The sequence below is a fragment of the Poromitra crassiceps genome, assembly GCF_964638095.1.
Source record: "Poromitra crassiceps genome assembly, chromosome: 1".
Classification (NCBI taxonomy): domain Eukaryota; kingdom Metazoa; phylum Chordata; class Actinopteri; order Beryciformes; family Melamphaidae; genus Poromitra; species Poromitra crassiceps.
The window spans coordinates 71,834,481-71,855,396 of record NC_139623.1 but is presented as its reverse complement, the minus strand read 5'-3'; the positions used below and the strand labels follow the sequence as shown (position 1 = coordinate 71,855,396).

Below are 20,916 nucleotides of genomic sequence, written 5' to 3'. Positions count from 1 at the left end.
AGCAGCGGTTACCAGCTTGCGGACTCTATTTTGTTGTTTTCAGTTGCACTTCGGTCCTGCACCTGTTTTTTTTGCGGTTGGCCTTTTTTTTACCTTTTTGCCAACTTAGCCTTGCCAACTTAGCCACTGAACAGAAGCTGAGTGTCACGGAGGTATGCACTCTACCGAGCGCCCTCTAGTTCAGTTTGCAAGTAAAATGCTTGACTCTTGTCAGTTCAAAAGCAGTTATTTTAGCAGTTACATTTTAGCAGGTTACTGAAGCGACTTCCTTTGTAATTAGTGTGAATATACACATTTTCATACATCACATGATCTCAGTCATGAATGGTGGTCTATTTAACATACACACTCACACAGAAGATGATTTACGCTTTCCAGATCTTGTCAGAATCAGCTTTATTGGCCAAGTATGTACACATACAAGGAATTGGACTCCGGTTTGCGTCGCTGTCAAAAGTACTCACACAAAAAAAGGTATGCACAAGTTCAAACAAACAAGGCACGGGTACATTTAAACATTTGCAAAACAAAACAAAATAGCAGTACGGTAATTACTATATCCCAAAAGTGTCTATTTTAATGTACAGTACAGTATATGTATAACACAGGATTGTAAACAAAGGCATATATAGATGTTTCCAACATAGCTGCTACAGCACGCTCCTGTAGGTTCTCGCTCTACAACATCCGCAAAATCCGTCCCTTTCTCACAAGAGAAGCGACTCAACTCCTGGTCCAGTCTCTTGTCTCCTCCCGCCTGGACTACTGCAACGTGCTCCTGGCCGGCCTACCTGCCACCGACATCCGACCGCTTCAGCTCATTCAGAACGCTGCAGCCCGTCTGGTATTCAACCAACCCAAATTCTCTCATGTCACTCCCCTCTTCCAGGAGCTCCACTGGCTTCCCATCTCGGCCCGCATCAAATTCAAGACACTGGTACTGGCCTACAGGGCAGTACACCAGTCAGCTCCCCTGTACCTGCAATCCATGGTCAGGTTCCAAACCTCTCAGCGCTCCCTTCGCTCCTCCACCAGTGCAGGTCGCCTCGCCCCTCCTTCCCTACGGGGGCTCAAAAGTCGCTCATCCCGATCTCGACTCTTCTCGTCCCTGGCACCTCAATGGTGGAACGAGCTTCCACCTTCGGTCAGGACAGCTGAATCACTGCCGATCTTTCGGAAAAGACTAAAGACACACCTTTTCAGGCTCCATCTGGGCCCTTCTTGATCTAACTTCGTTCTCTCTCTTTCCTTATTAACTCATTGAGTGCCAATGACGACGCCTGTCGTCAAAGTAATTAGTAACGTAGAGTGCCAAAGACGATAGCTGTCGTCAATTGCCTTTTTTGACGGTGGGACGTGGATCAAAGCCTTATGTATGTCCTGTACAAATATTGTAGCTATTGAAGCTGTATAACCTATTTTACGGACTCATCAGGTGGCGACAGTGCTCTCCAGATTAGAGAAATGTCCGGAATACAGCCTGAAAAAGCCCCGTGATCAAAGAGAAACCGCTCATGCTGCAGCCCAGAGCCATGTAGATTGCTCTGGCTGCAGCTGACGGTGCCTGCCAACATCAGTCAATCCGCGCACACAACTGAGCTCCTCTGCCTCTGTCTGTCTGTCTGTCTGCATAGTTTCTTCACACGATTAGCCGCCAGAAAGGCAGCACCCGACGCCGAAGTGCCAAACCTTTCCCTGCAGTCCGGGTTGGCATTTCCTTGTCGCGCTGCCTGGGAGGCGGCGCACAAAAAGCACTCCGAAAATAGACGCTGGGTGCGTGAGGCTGTGTGTTACTAGTGTGGGGAGGAGTTTGCAGCTGAGGGGGGGAGAGGGGGGTGGGGCACGCAGGGCAGCACACAACTACACCACGTCACTACATCAGAAAATATTAGCTAGAGTCAGTGAATGTGCTTGAAATGCTTCATTTCACAAAAGGCTGAATATCTCAGCTTCTAGATGGAAATGCCTGTTTTTGCTGTTTTTGACCTATCTTCTCCGGCTGATAACTAAAGAACGGAAAATGGTATCAATAAACTTTTTTTTGCTGATGATACAATAGAGTCTCCTTGTTCTTTTTGCGTGTTCGGTGTTTACATAGTAATATCACACAATATTCTGTGGGCCTCGAGAAATCACTGAAAACGCTCTGAAACTCTGGCACGCAAACTCTGGTCCGTTCTCCAAAAGTGGCTGGCACTCAATGAGTTAAAAAAAAAAAAAACCTTGTACCACTAACCTAAACTTGTACCACTGTTCCTTCAGAAGTTGTAGTTGTCATAGACTGTGCTCCATTGTTGATTGCTCTATTGCTGACAAAAAATGTGTTATTGTAAATCGCTTTGGATAAAAGCGTCTGCCAAATGACGTAATGTAATGTAATGTAATGTTTCCAGATATTGATTGATTGATTTGATGTTCGATAGTAAAGAGTACACGAACAGAAGATATGCACCTCAGACAACATCAAGAATAAAAACAAAGTCCAGAGACTTGTTTCCATTGTGGTCCTTGGTCTCAGACAGACAAGTCAAAACAGACAAACAGGCATTTAAAACATTTAAAATACTAAAAACCATAAAAACTATGTGAGGTCTCCAGACCATAGTTCAAGCAGAAGGCCACTCACGCATAATCCGATCATCCCCTGACGTCAGTCAAGTTCTAGCATAACGTGGTCAGTCAAAAGTCCTAGTATGACGTCTGCTATGACGTCAAACATGACGTCAGTTAATCCTCATATATATAGCAAGGGTTCTACGTCACCTCTCTCTCTCTGGCCGATCATAGCAGCAGCAGCTCACGGCAGTCCATCTCCCTTGAAGCCGGCCTCCGAAGCGTTGTTTTGCGGCCTCCGAAGCGTTGTTTTGCTCCACATCTGCCGACCGAATCAGCATCCTCAAGCCTTCTCCACCCGTGGATATTCACCGCAGATTTCAACGCTCCCCACTCCATTCCGGTATGTCGAGTTCCGAGCCAGAGCTGTCCATGGACAGCGACGACAGCTTAGACATCGCTTCCCTGTTCCGGACCGGCCACGGAGCGTACCTGCTTTCCGAGTCTTCTGATGAAGACGCTGGCGAAGTGGCTGGACCACAGGCTGCACAGGCTGCTAGCATAGCCCCGACGAGAAGGCCCAGCACGCGTTCCCGTGGCACGGGGCGCGCCACTGCGTCGGCCCGTGGACGCCCAAGAACGCGCGCGAGCGTGCCGGAAGGAGAGGCCGCTCGGCGCGGACGCGCGAGAGGCCGCGGGCGAAGACCAGTAGAGGCAGCCGCCCCGAGAGCCGGGAGCCGCCGGGGAAACGCAGGCCGCGGGGCCGCCGTGAGACGCCTCGTCCTTCCTGGTCGCACTGACCTCCAGGCCGCCGCCCCGGAAGCGGAAGCGGCCCCATGCGTAGCTCCGCCGAGCCGACAGGGGTCGTCAAGAGCCATCCTGCTGTCTCTGCTAGATGCAAGCAGAGCAGTAGAAGCCCGTCTGAGCGCCCTGGAAACCCCGGCGCAGCAGCCGATCCTACCCCCGCCCATGCAGCAAGCTGATATGCTCCCCACCACCACCCAACCCGCCCAGATGAACACTCTGGCGTCCGCCATGCCTGCCAGCCCATTCGGTATGTCTTTTGTTTCTCCCTGTGCTGATATTTCGCCCAGGCTAAGGTCCCAGATTTTAAAGGGCAGAGACATCAACTTAGTTAGCATACTCCTGCCATCTCCCGAGTGTAAAAGGAAGGCTACGGGTGACCCAGATGGCCCTGTTTATTTAAAGTCGTCCGACCCCCGCCTGCCCAAAGACCTGTCCTTATGTGACTTCCTGAACACGTTCGGCGTCTACCGTGACGTGATCTGCGAAGTGTACCCAGAGCGCCGCCACGAGCTAGACAAATATCTAGCGCTAATAGGGGACCTCTACTCCAGCCACGGTAAACTATTTTACCAATATCATAAAGCATTCTCCGCTAAAGCCGCCCTGATGATCACTCGGGCAAATAGGCGGCTTGACTGGTCCGTCATGGACATGCAGATATTCATGAAGCTGGTTAGCGGGCGGCCGGCGAACACCTGCTACTCAAGCGGCGAACCGGGGCACTCCGCACAATTCTGCCCAAAGGCGGCCTTTCAGTCCGGCGCCGCCCCCTCCCAGGCGCCCGGCACCAGCAGGTCCTCCCAGGCAGGCAACCAGGTGCGTAACATTGGCCTCAACACGCTCTGCAAATATTTCAACGAGAACGTGTGCACGGTCCCTAACTGTTCCTTCCTGCACTCATGTAGCTTCTGCGGGGACGCCCACCCCCGCTCCGCCTGCCCGCGAAGGAACCGCCCCCCAAAGCTGACCCTCGAGAGGGAGAGATCGGGCTTTCGGCAATACTAAAACTCCACCCCTCCACCCCCATCGATGTCCCAGCTCTAACACAGGAGCTGTCCCTTCACCCCAACCGCCCTTTCGTCGACTACCTACTGTCCGGCCTCTCCCAGGGGTTCAGGATAGGCGTAGTCTCCCCCCCCCTGGCCCCCCACATATCAAAAAATTTGCAATCCGCCCTCAAGGAACCCGAAGTAGTCTCCCAACTTCTCGCCAAAGAACTATCTAAGGGATTCCTAATCGGCCCCTTCAAGGCCCCCCCCTTCCCGGTGTTCCGGACAAGCCCAATAGGCATCGCCACGCGCAAATATTCCGGCAAGAAAAGAATGATAATCGACCTCTCGGCACCCCGTCACGGCCCCACCTCCAGCATAAATAGCCTAATTCCCCCCGAACCCTTCTCCCTCCACTACGCCACAGTAGACCACGCCATCCTCCTTATTAAGTTTGCGGGGAGAGGCGACCAGCTCTCTAAGGCCAACATCTCGGACGCCTTCAAAGTCATGCCCATCCATCTCTCCCAATGGCCGCTGTTCGGAATCAAATGGGAGTCGAGGTTCTACTTCGCCGTCAGGCTCACGTTCGGCTGCAGGAGCAGCCCCGCCATCTTCAACTCCCTATCAGAAGCGTTATGCTGGATCCTGCTGAACAACGAGCGTCTCCCCGCCGTGCTCCACATGCTGGACGATTTTCTGCTGGTGGACCCCCCGTCGGTCCCCTCGGTCTCCCTAATTAAACTGAAGGGGGTGTTCCGAAGGCTAGGCGTGCCTCTAGCAGAGGAGAAAACCGCCGGCCCCGCGTCATCACTCGAATTCCTGGGCATCAACCTCGACTCCGAGCTCATGCAAGCCTCTCTCCCCCTCGAGAAGCTCACCCGGATCCGCGAAATCGCCCAGGCTCATACGTCCGCCACCCACGTCACCAAACGGGAGCTCCTGTCCCTCCTCGGCCACTTACATTTCGCCATGCGCATAATTCCCCAGGGCCGCTCATTCATTTCTAGGCTGCTCGACCTGGCGTCCTCAGTCCCCGGGCTCCTCGACCCGGTCACCCTCGACGGGGGCTGCCGGTCCGACCTCCGGTTCTGGTCTCACCTGTTATCGGACTGGAACGGGGTTTCCTTCTTCTACGAGGACGTCGTCTCGTCGGCTGACGACCTGAAATTTTTTACAGACGCGGCCCCATCCGTGGGCTTCGGGGGGCTTTTCGGAGCCCGGTGGTTCACCGGCCCATGGCCGCGGCAGTTCGCCGGGCTGGACCAGTCCTCCGCGCTGTACGAAATCTACCCAATAGTGGTCGCATGTCACCTGTGGGGAAGTCTCTGGGCAAGGAAACGGATAGCCGTAAAATGCGACAACGCAGCGGTGGTTGCCATAGTCAATAAGGGGCGTTCAGCATCCCCGGATATCATGCCTTTCGTGCGGCGCCTGACCTGGCTCTCAGTCGCCCATAACTTCATTATAGTAGCCCAGCACCTCCCCGGTCACTCTAATATCCTTGCTGACCATCTCTCCCGTTTCAACTTTCAGGCGTTCCGCAGACTCTGCCCCGAGGCCGACCCATCTCCAACACCGATTCCCCCATTCTCCGCCCTCACCCTCTCGTAAGCCAGCCCTTCCCCGTCCTGCCTCACCACCACAATCCCCTTCTCACCAATCTACTCCACACTGCCCAACTCTTCATCAGGAATGGCCTGGCCAGTTCCACGGTCAAAGCCTACGATTCGGCCTGGCGGTCATTCGCTTCGTTCTGCGTCTCAGTGGACCTTCCCACCTACCCGGTCCTGCTCCCCACGGTATGCGCCTTCATCACTTTCTGCGCAACCACCCGACGCCTGCGCCCCCGCTACATCCGCAGCCTAGTGGCGGGGATCCAGTTCCACGCAAGGCAATACGACCCCGCGTTCCCCAGCCTGTTCTCCTCCGCCATCATCAAGTCCCTGCTAAAAGGGATTACCAAGGCCTTCCCCTCCGCCCCAGACGCCAGGCGTCCCATCACCCTCCCCGTGCTGCGGCAGCTGCTGACCCGCTCGAGAGAGGCCAGCCCCTCACCACTGATAAATGCCCTCCTAGAATGCGTATTTTCCCTAGCCTTTTACGGATTCCTCAGGGTCAGCGAGTTCACTTCCCCCTCAACGTTCGACCCCGCACGGGACGTGACCCTGGCCGACCTAAAGTTTCACCCCGACCACTACAGCATCGCCCTCAAACACGCCAAAGCAGGCGGGGCATGCTCCATTGTCATCGCCCGGAACAATTCCCCCTTCTGCCCCTTCTCGTCCATGGCTCACTACGTCAGGCTCAGGCCTCAGACCGGCCCCTCGGCCCCCCTGTTCCTCATCGCACCTTGTCACCACATGACAAGATCCTGGTTCACCCTGCACCTCAAGCAGACGCTCCAGCAATGCAACCTCCCGACAAAGAACTACTCCAGCCACTCCTTCAGGATCGGAGCGGCCACCTCGGCCGCCGAGCAAGGAGTGTCCTCCGCCTCCCTCCAGCAAATGGGCCGCTGGTCGTCATCGGCATTCTCCAGCTACATCCGCCCGGAGCAGGCGGCCATACTGGCGGCCCAAAGAACCCTCCTCCCTTAAATCGGTGAGCATGGCAACAAACAATGTCCCGGACTTCCGTGCCGATGAAGAAAATGTCTCGTTGGTGGTGGCTCCCCGAAAGCATGGCGCCAGCAAGGCGCAGTAAACTCCCCGGCTCATTTTTTGGGGGGGATAGAGAAAGAGAGAGCAGAAAGTCAGGGTAGTCGCGCCAAGGCAGCCAAGTAGGCCAAGCCAGGAAGCGCCAAGCTAAATTTTAATGTAAGATCGAAGGCCCGACCGAGTTGGGAGCGCCGGCCGCAAATAGCCGTTAGCCGCTAAAAAGGTCGAAGGCCGGAAAAGTACAATCGCGAAGCGCCAAGGCGGCCAGGTAGGCCAAGCTGGGAAGCGCTATCGCGAGGTGCCCGACCGAGTTGGGAGCGCCAGCCGCAAATAGCTGTAAGTCGCTAAAAAGGTCGAAGGCAGGAAAAGCAAGATCGAAGGCCCGACCAAGTTGGGAGCGCCAGCCGCAAATAGCTGTAAGTCGCTAAAAAGGTCGAAGGCCGCAAAGTACGATCGCGAAGCGCCAAGGCGGCCAGGTAGGCCAAGCTGGGAAGCGCTATCGCGAGGTGCCCGACCGAGTTGGGAGCGCCAGCCGCAAATAGCTGTAAGTCGCTAAAAAAGGTCGAAGGCCGGAAAAGTGCAATCAACTACTGGCGCCTGCAGATCTCAATTAACCTCCGGTAATCAGATCTTCCTTTTGGGGGATCTCCTAGCCCATGCAGGTGCCCTCCTCTGCCTCAAGAGCAGCGCCACTGGCCAATGGAGTCAAGCGCCAAAGCATTTGCCATGCATGCCGATTGCTAAATAAAGTTTGTCTAATCCTACCAACTGGCCTCTCCTGATTGAAGTGAGGTCTCCAGACCATAGTTCAAGCAGAAGGCCACTCACGCATAATCCGATCATCCCCTGACGTCAGTTAAGTTCTAGCATAACGTGGTCAGTCAAAAGTCCTAGTATGACGTCTGCTATGACGTCAAACATGACGTCAGTTAATTCTCATATATATAGCAAGGGTTCTACGTCACCTCTCTCTCTCTGGCCGATCATAGCAGCAGCAGCTCACGGCAGTCCATCTCCCTTGAAGCCGGCCTCCGAAGCGTTGTTTTGCCCCACCCACCTCCCCAGTCCGCCACCAACGAGTCTTGACTCCTGATCCCCCACGGGGGGGGATCTCCTAGCCCATGCAGGTGCCCTCCTCTGCCTCAAGAGCAGCGCCACTGGCCAATGGAGTCAAGCGCCAAAGCATTTGCCATGCATGCCGATTGCTAAATAAAGTTTGTCTAATCCTACCAACTGGCCTCTCCTGATTGAAATAAAATTAGATGATGAAACCAAACCTAAAAGAACTGTAACACACACACAAAAAAGAAGTAAGAGCTATGTAAAATTAAATAACAAAAACATGAATATTACTATGCCACAGTACCGTTTTCCATATACTGTAAGGCAGTTTTTTAAGGTGGACTTGAATTTAATAATGGTGTCAACCAGCTTCAGGCTCTCTGGGAGTCTGTTCCATAACAGCAGCTGAATATAAAAACAAACTTTTTCACCATACAGCTCTTAAATTTCATGGGTACAATACAATTACTACAATTGCACGATGTATGCCGTTCAATGCGAACGAGGCTTTGAGTTAGATATTGCACAGTTATTTCGCAGTAAATATACATCAAATCATGTGTGAGCACAGTTATTCCACAGTAAGTGTAAGCTAGTGTTCAAGTGTTAATCAGAGTGATGGCCTTCTGGGTAGAAACTCTTTAGTGTCTGGTGGTTTTGGTACAGTGCTCTGTAGCACCTGCCAGAGGGAAGGAGTTCAAACAGATCGTGGCCAGGGTGAGATGGGACTCCGTGTCCAGTGTCAGTCTTTCCTGCCCTTTTCTTGACTCTGCAGGAGTACAAGACTTTGATGAAGGTTGGCACCGGTGATTTTCTCTGCTGTCCTGACTGCTCTGTGAAGCTACTAAATGATACTAACTTCATACTTATTCCCCCCAAACTGAATATATTTAATAATACAAAATGTGATTTGTGGGGTAGGATGCAAGCCCCCAAATGGACAACAGAAATGTGTGTGCCACTACCATCGAAGTTGCCTGTCTCTTTTCTATCTTGCTGCAGATTATCATGCCTTCTGCTGGACAGAAGTGAGTTTTCTGCTGTTTTAAAATGCTACTCCTCTCCAGCAGGGCTGGTCACTTAGCATTTTCAGAAGGAGCACGTGTGCCCCTAAGTTGAAGAAACTAGGAGCACACAAAGAATTTTAGGGGCATGATAAAAAATGTATTAAATAATGCGTTTCTCCTTAATAAAGGGATATTAGGAGACATTTTTAAACAAATAACATTTATTTGAATATGAAACGTACACTACGTTTTAAAGTGAATTCATGTGCAACTGAGGTATATTTTCAAAACGGCACGTTACATTCCTCAAATTAAATTCACAAACCTGTAGAACAAGAGTGCAGAGAGAATACAAATAAAATAAATAAAATAAAATAAAATAATCAATCCTAGACGTGTGCGGGCTGCAGAGAGAGTGCAGAGAGCGTAATCTAGAGAGGAGAGTACATGTGGCTTCAGTGGCTACGTTTACATGCACACAATATTCCGCTTTTTGCCCATATTCGGAAAATGACAATATTCCGACTAAATGAATACCGGTAATCCACAAATATTCCCGTTTACATGCAGTCGTAGCTCGCCCTCCCCGACACGTGAGGGAGGGGGGGAGAGAGAGAGATGCAGGTAGTTTTTCTGTTGAGAATAAACAGAGCAGCACTATTCTTACGAGCATCACTTGGTCCATTTCAGGAGCTGAAATGAAAATAGTCTTTCATAAAAAAGTAGGCTAGTAGCCTACGTTATTACCTCGCAGGCTCGCAAGCATTGTGGACTTCCGTGGGCACTGGGCACTATGACTACTCTCTCTCTTTAAATTAGGGCTGCCACAAATTATTATTTTGATAGTTGACTCAATCACTCTGATTTAGCTATCATCAGCTTCTAAATTTAGCTTCAAGTTGTTTTAAGCATGTGCCAAATAAAAATAAAGACAAGATGATAATTCACTCAAAAATAATATTTTCATGAACTTTAAAGTTTAGAGCATGTAGCAGAATATTTATTTCTGGCATCAATGTACTTGCATGTAATAAATGTAATATAGTGCAAATTGCAAAACTGAAAAATAGTACACATTGAAATTGAAAACATATAGTGCAATGAAATATGTACAGTACTATATCCATTGAATGAATAATGCAAAATAAAATTAGGGCACTACTACGTGGAATGGAGATGGAACCAAAAACTATTCACTATGTATGCAACCAAAATATCAACAAAAATAAATTGTTTCAGTCTTCTCAGGCATCATCAAACACATTTTTAAATGTACCGGTAGTAAGTAGAGTGCAAACTGCGGAGTAAAATGAGGTTTCCAGTATTCCTGTCAGCAACACATGAGCTTAACGTTGCTATGATGACGTTACAGCAGGCTTTTAACGTTAATATCGTCAGCCAATAGCTAACGTTAGCAGCTCAAACTTAACGTTGCGGTTGCCAGTGAGCTAACAAGCTAATTAGCCTTCATCTGCATTCGCCACAACGTGCTTCCTTTTGAGATGCTCGTGCATCATACTCGTTCTGCCATGATAAGCGAGTTCAGCTTATTTAGCAGATTTTGCACTTCACATTATTGTGGGTGAAATGCTCCCACACTTTGGACGTATGAGGACGGCTAGACATTTTTTCTGTGGTGCACTGGGAGCAAGCTGCAAGCTGCTTGTTTTTCCGCTGACGAGAGATCACGTGCTTTTTTTCATCAGTCACCATTGGTTCAAGGCAACGCTGTGTTGCCTTCAAGTGAACTGGGACACAGGCTCTCAACTTTAATGCCGTTCTGATTTTGATTTTTAAGGCTCTGAAAAAAAATACATATATATTGAAGGTCGAATTCTGTACTCGCACACGTGCCCCAAAAGGCATTTTACAATTCGCACTGTTCTATTTTTAGTCGCATATGCGAGTAAAACGGGCGCAGTCACCAGCCCTGCTCTCCAGTCAATGTCAAAATGTCTTGATCTCAGTTGATATTCTGTAATCAGTATGGCTGGCGAGTGTTGGTGGGCTTAGCCTCGCTTGCTGAGTAATTTTTTCTGATGCTATTTGTTGTAGGAGTTTATGGCCTGAGTAATATCTGATGGTATTTGCTGTAGGAGTTTATGGACTGAGTAACTTGTCTCTGATGGTATTTGCTGTAGGAGTTTATGGACTGAGTAACTTGTTTCTGATGGTATTTGCTGTAGGAGTTTATGGACTGAGTAACTTGTTTCTGATGGTATTTGTTGTAGGAGTTTATGGACTGAGTAACTTGTTTCTGATGGTATTTGCTGTAGGAGTTTATGGACTGAGTAACTTGTTTCTGATGGTATTTGCTGTAGGAGTTTATGGACTGAGTAACTTGTTTCTGATGGTATTTGTTGTAGGAGTTTATGGACTGAGTAACTTGTTTCTGATGGTATTTGTTGTAGGAGTTTATGGACTGAGTAACTTGTTTCTGATGGTATTTGTTGTAGGAGTTTATGGACTGAGTAACTTGTTTCTGATGGTATTTGCTGTAGGAGTTTATAGACTGAGTAACTTGTTTCTGATGGTATTTGCTGTAGGAGTTTATGGACTGAGTAACTTGTTTCTGATGGTATTTGTTGTAGGAGTTTATGGACGGAGTAACTTGTTTCTGATGCCATTTGCTGTAGGAGTTTATGGGCTGAGTAACTTGTTTCTGATGGTATTTGTTGTAGGAGTTTATGGACTGAGTAACTTGTTTCTGATGGTATTTGTTGTAGGAGTTTATGGACTGAGTAACTTGTTTCTGATGGTATTTGTTGTAGGAGTTTATGAACTGAGTAACTTGTTTCTGATGCTACAGTATTTGCTGTAGGAGTTTATGGACTGAGTAACTTGTTTCTGATGGTATTTGTTGTAGGAGTTTATGGACTGAGTAACTTGTTTCTGATGCTCTTTGCTGTAGGAGTTTATGGACTGAGTAACTTGTTTCTGATGCTCTTTGCTGTAGGAGTTTATGGACTGAGTAACTTGTTTCTGATGGTATTTGTTGTAGGAGTTTATGGACTGAGTAACTTGTTTCTGATGGTATTTGTTGTAGGAGTTTATGGACTGAGTAACTTGTTTCTGATGGTATTTGCTGTAGGAGTTTATGGACTGAGTAACTTGTTTCTGATGGTATTTGTTGTAGGAGTTTATGGACTGAGTAACTTGTTTCTGATGCCATTTGCTGTAGGAGTTTATGGACTGAGTAACTTGTTTCTGATGGTATTTGTTGTAGGAGTTTATGGACTGAGTAACTTGTTTCTGATGCTATTTGCTGTAGGAGTTTATGGACTGAGTAACTTGTTTCTGATGCTATTTGCTGTAGGAGTTTATAGACTGAGTAACTTGTTTCTGATGGTATTTGCTGTAGGAGTTTATAGACTTAGTAACTTGTTTCTGATGCTATTTGTTGTAGGAGTTTATGGACTGAGTAACTTGTTTCTGATGCTATTTGCTGTAGGAGTTTATAGACTGAGTAACTTGTTTCTGATGGTATTTGCTGTAGGAGTTTATAGACTTAGTAACTTGTTTCTGATGCTATTTGCTGTAGGAGTTTATGGACTGAGTAACTTGTTTCTGATGCTCTTTGTTGTAGGAGTTTATGGACTGAGTAACTTGTTTCTGATGGTATTTGCTGTAGGAGTTTATAGACTGAGTAACTTGTTTCTGATGCTCTTTGCTGTAGGAGTTTATGGACTGAGTAACTTGTTTCTGATGGTATTTGCTGTAGGAGTTTATGGACTGAGTAACTTGTTTCTGGTGGTATTTGTTGTAGGAGTTTATATACTTAGTAACTTGTTTCTGATGCTATTTGTTGTAGGAGTTTATAGACTGAGTAACTTGTTTCTGATGGTATTTGTTGTAGGAGTTTATATACTTAGTAACTTGTTTCTGATGCTATTTGTTGTAGGAGTTTATAGACTTAGTAACTTGTTTCTGATGCTATTTGCTGTAGGAGTTTATGGACTGAGTAACTTGTTTCTGATGCTATTTGTTGTAGGAGTTTATAGACTTAGTAACTTGTTTCTGATGCTATTTGCTGTAGGAGTTTATAGACTTAGTAACTTGTTTCTGATGCTATTTGTTGTAGGAGTTTATAGACTGAGTAACTTGTTTCTGATGGTATTTGCTGTAGGAGTTTATAGACTGAGTAACTTGTTTCTGATGCTATTTGTTATAGGAGTTTATAGACTGAGTAACTTGTTTCTGATGCTATTTGCTGTAGGAGTTTATAGACTTAGTAACTTGTTTCTGATGCTATTTGTTGTAGGAGTTTATAGACTTAGTAACTTGTTTCTGATGCTATTTGCTGTAGGAGTTTATGGACTGAGTAACTTGTTTCTGATGCTATTTGTTGTAGGAGTTTATAGACTGAGTAACTTGTTTCTGATGCTATTTGCTGTAGGAGTTTATAGACTTAGTAACTTGTTTCTGATGGTATTTGTTGTAGGAGTTTATATACTTAGTAACTTGTTTCTGATGCTATTTGTTGTAGGAGTTTATAGACTTAGTAACTTGTTTCTGATGCTATTTGCTGTAGGAGTTTATGGACTGAGTAACTTGTTTCTGATGCTCTTTGCTGTAGGAGTTTATAGACTGAGTTACTTGTTTCTGATGCTATTTGCTGTAGGAGTTTATAGACTTAGTAACTTGTTTCTGATGATCTTTGCTGTAGGAGTTTATAGACTTAGTAACTTGTTTCTGATGCTCTTTGCTGTAGGAGTTTATGGACTGAGTAACTTGTTTCTGGTGGTATTTGCTGTAGGAGTTTATGGACTGAGTAACTTGTTTCTGATGCTATTTGTTGTAGGAGTTTATAGACTGAGTAACTTGTTTCTGATGGTATTTGTTGTAGGAGTTTATAGACTGAGTAACTTGTTTCTGATGGTATTTGTTGTAGGAGTTTATAGACTTAGTAACTTGTTTCTGATGCTATTTGTTGTAGGAGTTTATAGACTGAGTAACTTGTTTCTGATGCTATTTGCTGTAGGAGTTTATAGACTTAGTAACTTGTTTCTGATGCTATTTGCTGTAGGAGTTTATGGACTGAGTAACTTGTTTCTGATGCTCTTTGCTGTAGGAGTTTATAGACTTAGTAACTTGTTTCTGATGGTATTTGTTGTAGGAGTTTATAGACTTAGTAACTTGTTTCTGATGCTATTTGCTGTAGGAGTTTATAGACTGAGTAACTTGTTTCTGATGCTCTTTGCTGTAGGAGTTTATATACTTAGTAACTTGTTTCTGATGATCTTTGCTGTAGGAGTTTATAGACTTAGTAACTTGTTTCTGATGGTATTTCTTGTAGGAGTTTATAGACTCCGTAACTTGTTTCTGATGCTCTTTGCTGTAGGAGTTTATGGACTGAGTAACTTGTTTCTGATGCTCTTTGCTGTAGGAGTTTATGGACTGAGTAACTTGTTTCTGATGCTATTTGTTGTAGGAGTTTATAGACTTAGTAACTTGTTTCTGGTGCTCTTTGCTGTAGGAGTTTATAGACTAACTAACTTGTTTCTGATGGTATTTGCTGTAGGAGTTTATAGACTTAGTAACTTGTTTCTGATGCTATTTGCTGTAGGAGTTTATAGACTTAGTAACTTGTTTCTGATGCTCTTTGCTGTAGGAGTTTATAGACTTAGTAACTTGTTTCTGATGCTCTTTGCTGTAGCAGTTTATGAACTCAGTAACTTGTTTCTGGTGCTCTTTGCTGTAGGAGTTCATGGACTACAGAAATGAGAGGGGGAAGATGCTGCTGTCCCGCAGGAACCAGCTGCTGCTGGAGTTCAGCTTCTGGAACGAGCCGGTGCCTCGTCCAGGACCCAACATCTACGAGCTCCGCTCATACCAACTCAGGGTAAAGTCCAGTCTCTTGATCACTCACTGTGTCCTCAGCTTGCTCCTCTTTTTCCACAGTTAGTTTACCTGCTTCCTCTCTGTCTATTTTCATCTTCTTGTTCTCACCCCCTTCCCCCAGCCAGGGACTATGATTGAGTGGGGAAATTACTGGTAAGGCAACATTTTCTCATAGTTTTGTGTGTGTCTGTGTCTGTGTGTGTGTCTGTGTGTGTGTCTGTGTGTGTGTGTGTGTGTGTGTGTGTGTGTGTGTGTGTGTGTGTGTGTGTGTGTGTGTGTGTGCGCGCGCGCGTGTGTGTGTGCGCGTGTGTGTGTGTTTTAATTGTGCAGTATCATATTCAAAATGACACGCTCACAAGATGTCTCCTGGTTATAGTAGAGCTGCCATTATTTTGTACCATTTAAAAAAAAATCCCTTACTACTATATTATTGCCTTTACAGATTGTAGAAGATGAATATGAGTGAACGGTACCTCTTGCCTACACAATCTATGCATGACTCATAAGCATGAGCTCAGCATGAGCGGATGAAGATCATTTGTAAAAGCCAAGCATAATTGACCAATTTGCTGTTTATTTCTCATATGCCGAATCTAACAAAATACAAAATGACTGGGAAGCTAGCTGGAAAATGTAATAAAAAAAAATGCAGGGATTGTAAAAGAAAAAAAGGTTGGAACACCAAGATTTGATGTTTTGAATTGATGGATTAGAATGTGGGGAAAAACAAAACATATGTTGAATAGAATCGGATGGAAATGTTTGAGTTATCAGTGAATGGCAGTTTAATTTGGACCACAGTGTCCACAAAATCATGCTTGTAATTTACAACACAACCCCTCAGTAACAAGCCCATACAGCTGTTTATCCGCATGTCACTTTTCCTGGTTCCTGTGCTTTGCAGGGCGCGCGCCATCGAGTTTCGCCAGCAGAACCATGAGGCAGTGGGAGGCTTCTTCTCACAGATTGGAAGTCTGTACATGGTTCACCACCTATGGGGTAGGTTTTCTTTTTTATTTATTTTTTGGATCAATTATTTATTCAATTTTAACATACACAGAACACAAAATACATACTGTACATAAACACAAACAAACTCACTCAAGAACATAACCCCCCCTCCCCGCAGGACCTCCCCCACCAACCCACATACATGGTTAGCTCATAGCAATATGTGTTATTTCATGTTTTAAATATCATTGTTTTTACTTGTGTGGTGTTTGTGTTTTAAATGTTTTTGTGTTCTTATTATCAGTGCTGTGGCTTCTTGGCCAGGTCTGCCTTGTACTAGAGAAATTGGTTCTCAAAGGGACTTCCTCGTAAAATGTGTAAAAACAAAATCTTTCTGGGATATCATGGTGTTTTGAGAGATCTGGTCCATGCAGGAAATTTGGTGAATGGATCACACAACATATCAAATGTGTTCATCGAATTACTTATCACAGCCGTGGCCTTTTAGACATTTTCTCAATCAAGTACCAGTGCCACCATCCAAAGAGGTCATGGAAATGATCTCTATCCACCTTATTTTTGAATGCCCCACTGTAAAAAATAATTGTGGGAACAAGGTCCGGTTTAACGTGACTCATTGTTGCAGCTTGCCATTTCCTTTGTTATACTCGGCTGCAGACCCGAATTATAAACCGGAAGCTGGAGTCCGTTATAAAAGTTATAAATATAGTCACGTTATAAACAACTAACCAACGTATGGAAACAGTGTTACTCGAAATGGTTAAAAGTTCAATCAATTTGGTCATTCAGTGGCATTTTACTGCCATGTAAAGTAACTATTACGCTAGCCGTTAGCATTAGCCACAGTAGTGGACTACCCACAATGCATTACGTTATCCCAGCACCTGAACGACACGGCTGTAGAGCAGAATGGCTCTGCTGTAAAATCCTCATAGACTTTTTTTTGTCAAGTTAAAACCATAGACTGTAAAACAGTCTATTACACCGGAAGCGCCGGAAGCAGAAGAAGCACCCATCAGGCATCATGGCAGCTAGAAATAAGGTGGATAAAGTTCAGGCAACTCTTTTCTAAGAGTGGGAATCTGAGCAATGATAACATTTCTAGAATAATGTGGATCTGAGCAAAAAGTAAATCTGTCTTTTCAATTCAAAGTAAGCAACCGTATCCGTTTTGTTTTCATCTCAAGCTTACAAAGATCTTCAGTCAAGAGAAGATACCAGAAACGCAGCCTGGCAGCACGAAGGCTGGGATGAAGTTGTTTATTACACAGGTATGCCGGTTGTCTGTTTCTTCTCTTCTCCCTCTCTTTGCCTTTCTTTTTTCTTTTTCTTTTTTCTTTTTTTTGTACTTTATTGCAACATTTCAGTTTGTTTTTTTACATAGATTTCATTAACTGTTTATACGTAACATTCTTACAATATTTTATGTATTATTTTTATGTGACAAAATAAAAAGGACAGTAATATACAACATCATAATTGTATTGAAAAAAACAACAACAATACTTAAAAAAAATAAAAAATGCATGCATGCATGCATACTCACATACACACAGTCACACATACACGCTTCCACACACATGAGGAAAAACACACACACACACACACACACACACACACACACACACACACACGTACATACACACACACGCCCCTGAACTCTTACTCTTCTGTAAGTTATTTTTTCCATTTCTACAATATTGTTTATATTTGACTTCCATTTATTAAAGACGGGTGGAGTAGGTTTGAACCAATTCCTTGTTATCTGCTTCATGGCTGCGATTCTAAGTATTCTATAAAGATATCTATCTATTTCTAATGTGAGTTCAGGTGGTGATATTCCTAAGATGATATGTTTTGGTTCAAGTGCCTTTTTAGTTTGGAAAATGTTTGTAATACAGGTTATAATTAATTGCCAGAAAGTTTTCAGTGATGGACAAAAAAAGAAACATGTGAATGGTTTGCCTTTCTCTCTTTCTATCCGTGTGAAAGAACGACACAAACAAGTTTTTCTTTGACCCATTGTTTCTTCTCCGCCCCCCCCCCCCCCCCCCCCCCCCCACAGTTCCTCTTATTCAGCACATGGATTCTAGAATAATGATTCCGATGAAGAGTTCGCCCTTGAAGTAACCCCCCCCCCACCAACCACCCAGAGGAAACTCCAATGAACTCTCAACAACAACAGCTAACTACCACACTGATCCATAGAGAGTGCACTGCCGGGGAGTTCAGCACATCATCGACATGTCACTTCAGTTTCTTTCTGTTCTCTTCTTTTGTGATTTCTTCACTCTCCTTTTCTGTGTGGGCCTAGAATGTCTTCTTATAGGTGATACAGCCACAATTATCACAAAGACACTTACTGTATGATCTGTTACAGCAGTTACTTTGTTACTGATTCATAAATGTGCTGTGTGTGTAGATTAAATGATTTGACACTCTTCCTCCTCTTAAACAGCTCCATCATTTAAGGGTCAGATTTGAAGGACTTTGTCTGATTTTATGATGATCTTAAATCCCACTTGCACCTGATTTCTGTTATTGGGATCCGGGGGCGAAAACAGTCAATTTTAGCCCTGCTGCCCCTAGCATTGATAAATAATTTCAGATTCTGCCTCCAGTATCTCACAAACTAAAACAATGAGTACAGGGCCTTTTTTTGATGGACTAAGGACTCTTCGGTTTGTTATGAATTGGATAAGCTTCTTAAGAAAGTGAACTGTCTATTTCAGGTGGTGGTCAGTTTTACAAAGTCTAGCTTGCTGTTAACAAATGAAAAGCTGAGTTCTTTAGTAGACCCTTTTCACGGGGTCATTTTGTGTCGAAAAGGCAGGGTGCAAGCAAAACGCTTCCAATGGAAGTTGGGTACCCTCATTAGTGTTTTGCTTGCATCTGTGTTTACCTGCCTTTTCGACACAAAATGCCCCCCGTGAAAAGGGTCTATTGAATGACAGAGATGATGTCTTAACGGCCACAGATGTCTGGAGTAAAAGTATTTAATCTGGTTTCCATTCCAGAAAACATCACCTGTGATTTTAAGTGAACCAGCTGATTGTGGTTCCTAATCAGTTGGCTGGGCAAGTTGTAGTTCCCAAATGCACCATATAGTGTCAGACTTGTCAGGTGTACAGAGCAAGAAGGTGGCATTTGAATGAGCACAGTCCTTTCATTCTTGTCCAAGTCGACACCATCGCCAGATTACCCACAGGATATTATGAAAAGTGTATCCATTTCTTGCATCTCTGTGAAACTGACCACATCTGTCGTTTATTTGCTCACTTTAAGATCACAACACTTCTGAATCTTCCAACTATGGAGAGTGTACGGCAATGCCCTAAAATGGTTGCCGTAAGAGTGGGATAAGAGGATTCTTGTTTGACAAATGTTTTTGTTTTGGACTTAAGCAGCTAATCAGTATCTACAAACTGCTGTACACTGACCAGTTTGGCTCATCCCTATAATCATGCATTTCATGCCAACCAGGTGAGTGCAACTGTAACTGAGATTGTTTTTTTTTATAGTCAGATTGTAGATATACATAGTGGACTTATTGACCAAGGCAGAGATATGGTAACCATTTATTTGTAAATGAAGTGGAGAATTCTATAACTATCTTGTGTTGATAAACAGGTGGACAGGAGAGGAAGATCTCAATGTGGTAAATAATGTGAAATGCAGTGCTTTAATAAGATTAGTTGTACATATTGAATTAAACTTCTGATGAAAATGAAATAGTGTGTTTTGCTCTCTGGCTCTTACACATCTCAAAAAGTATAGTCACATCGCTTATATTTTGACATTCTTAGTGAGAGCAGAATTAGCTCAGGAGTTTGATGTATAGGCTAGCATGTCGTGTTATAGTCTAGGGAAAATAAGGTTTGACCTTAAACTAATTGCAACATAATTTATTTTCACATTTTTACGTTTATATTGATGCCCGAAACACTGTAGTAAAAATCCCATTAGTGGAAGTATGTTAAAATGAAGTTTTTTCAAAATGGCTGCCATTATTAACATTTTGGCCATATCTTGACTCCAACTAGACCTAGAATTACAAATTTGGTGTCTATTTCCACATTTTTGGGGGCAAGGAATCCACAGAAATGGTTGTTGAGTCTCTTAAGTAGAACAGATTTTTATTTTCTCATGTAAGTATGTAGTCGTAATACAACATGGCATTTCTCACATAGCTACAACTTCGTATTTGTTAATCATACACATTTTGGGTGATACCCACTAACTACCCTTGAGCATAGTGAAGTGCTTGCCATTGAAAAAAAAAATGTGTTTCATATTTCCAATTAGCAATGTGTTGCGGTAATTAATTTATTCCCTCACAGTGTCTCTAAAAGTGTCTGGAAATACATCAAAAATGAGCACATCTATCTATCTAAAGCCACTTTCACACATGAACTCCGGATCAGGGGGAGCTAGGGCTCTGTCCCACTGATGACATCATCAGTGATGTCATAAATCCACTCACACACACAAAGTCTCAGTGATGTCAGTGTCAGAGGCATTGCGATATCATCAGTCATGTCATAAGAGGTTGTGATGTCATAAAAGCATTGTGACATCATCAGTGATGTCATAAGAGCAGAATCAAGTCCCAGGGGCAGACACTGAAAGAAGTGGGAGTCTGGCTTCAGTCTTCAGCCATGGACAGCTGTATGTTGCCAGCTCCAGGACAGGTGATCCAGCATCCCTGAAGTATGCCATCAAGGAGCAACCAGGGCGAGGCCGCGCAGCGGCCGACCTGCTTATTATGAGAGCTGCAAGGTAGGCGAGCTCGTGTAGCGCGCAAGATGCCTAGTGGATTATAATTTCAATTTGAATGGTGAAATTAGATCCTACTTGATATCTTCTTGATATCTTTGAGTTTTGCTATGAGTTGTACCATGTTCATGAGAATCACCCACCTGTGGCATTCTCAATCCTCCCATAGGACATGGATGAAGAAAGGCCAGGGGTCTCCAACTGCTGCTAGGATGTCACAGCTATCAGAGGTACTGGTTTGGCTCTCTG

General features: G+C 44.9%; 1 protein-coding gene across 1 annotated transcript in view; it reads left to right on the top strand.

Moving 5' to 3' along the window:
* Positions 1 to 19,587, top strand: part of LOC310781744 (protein NipSnap homolog 2-like) — a 33,471-nt gene extending 13,884 nt beyond the window's left edge. Inside the window, exons 6-10 of the mRNA XM_083642358.1 lie at positions 14,780 to 14,920; positions 15,041 to 15,072; positions 15,824 to 15,918; positions 17,079 to 17,162; positions 17,957 to 19,587. Of these exons, the coding sequence (XP_083498484.1) occupies positions 14,780 to 14,920; positions 15,041 to 15,072; positions 15,824 to 15,918; positions 17,079 to 17,162; positions 17,957 to 18,021 (417 nt within the window). The 3' untranslated portion in view covers positions 18,022 to 19,587. The remainder of the gene's footprint in view (positions 1 to 14,779; positions 14,921 to 15,040; positions 15,073 to 15,823; positions 15,919 to 17,078; positions 17,163 to 17,956) is intronic.
* The last annotated feature ends 1,329 nt before the right edge of the window (positions 19,588 to 20,916 follow it).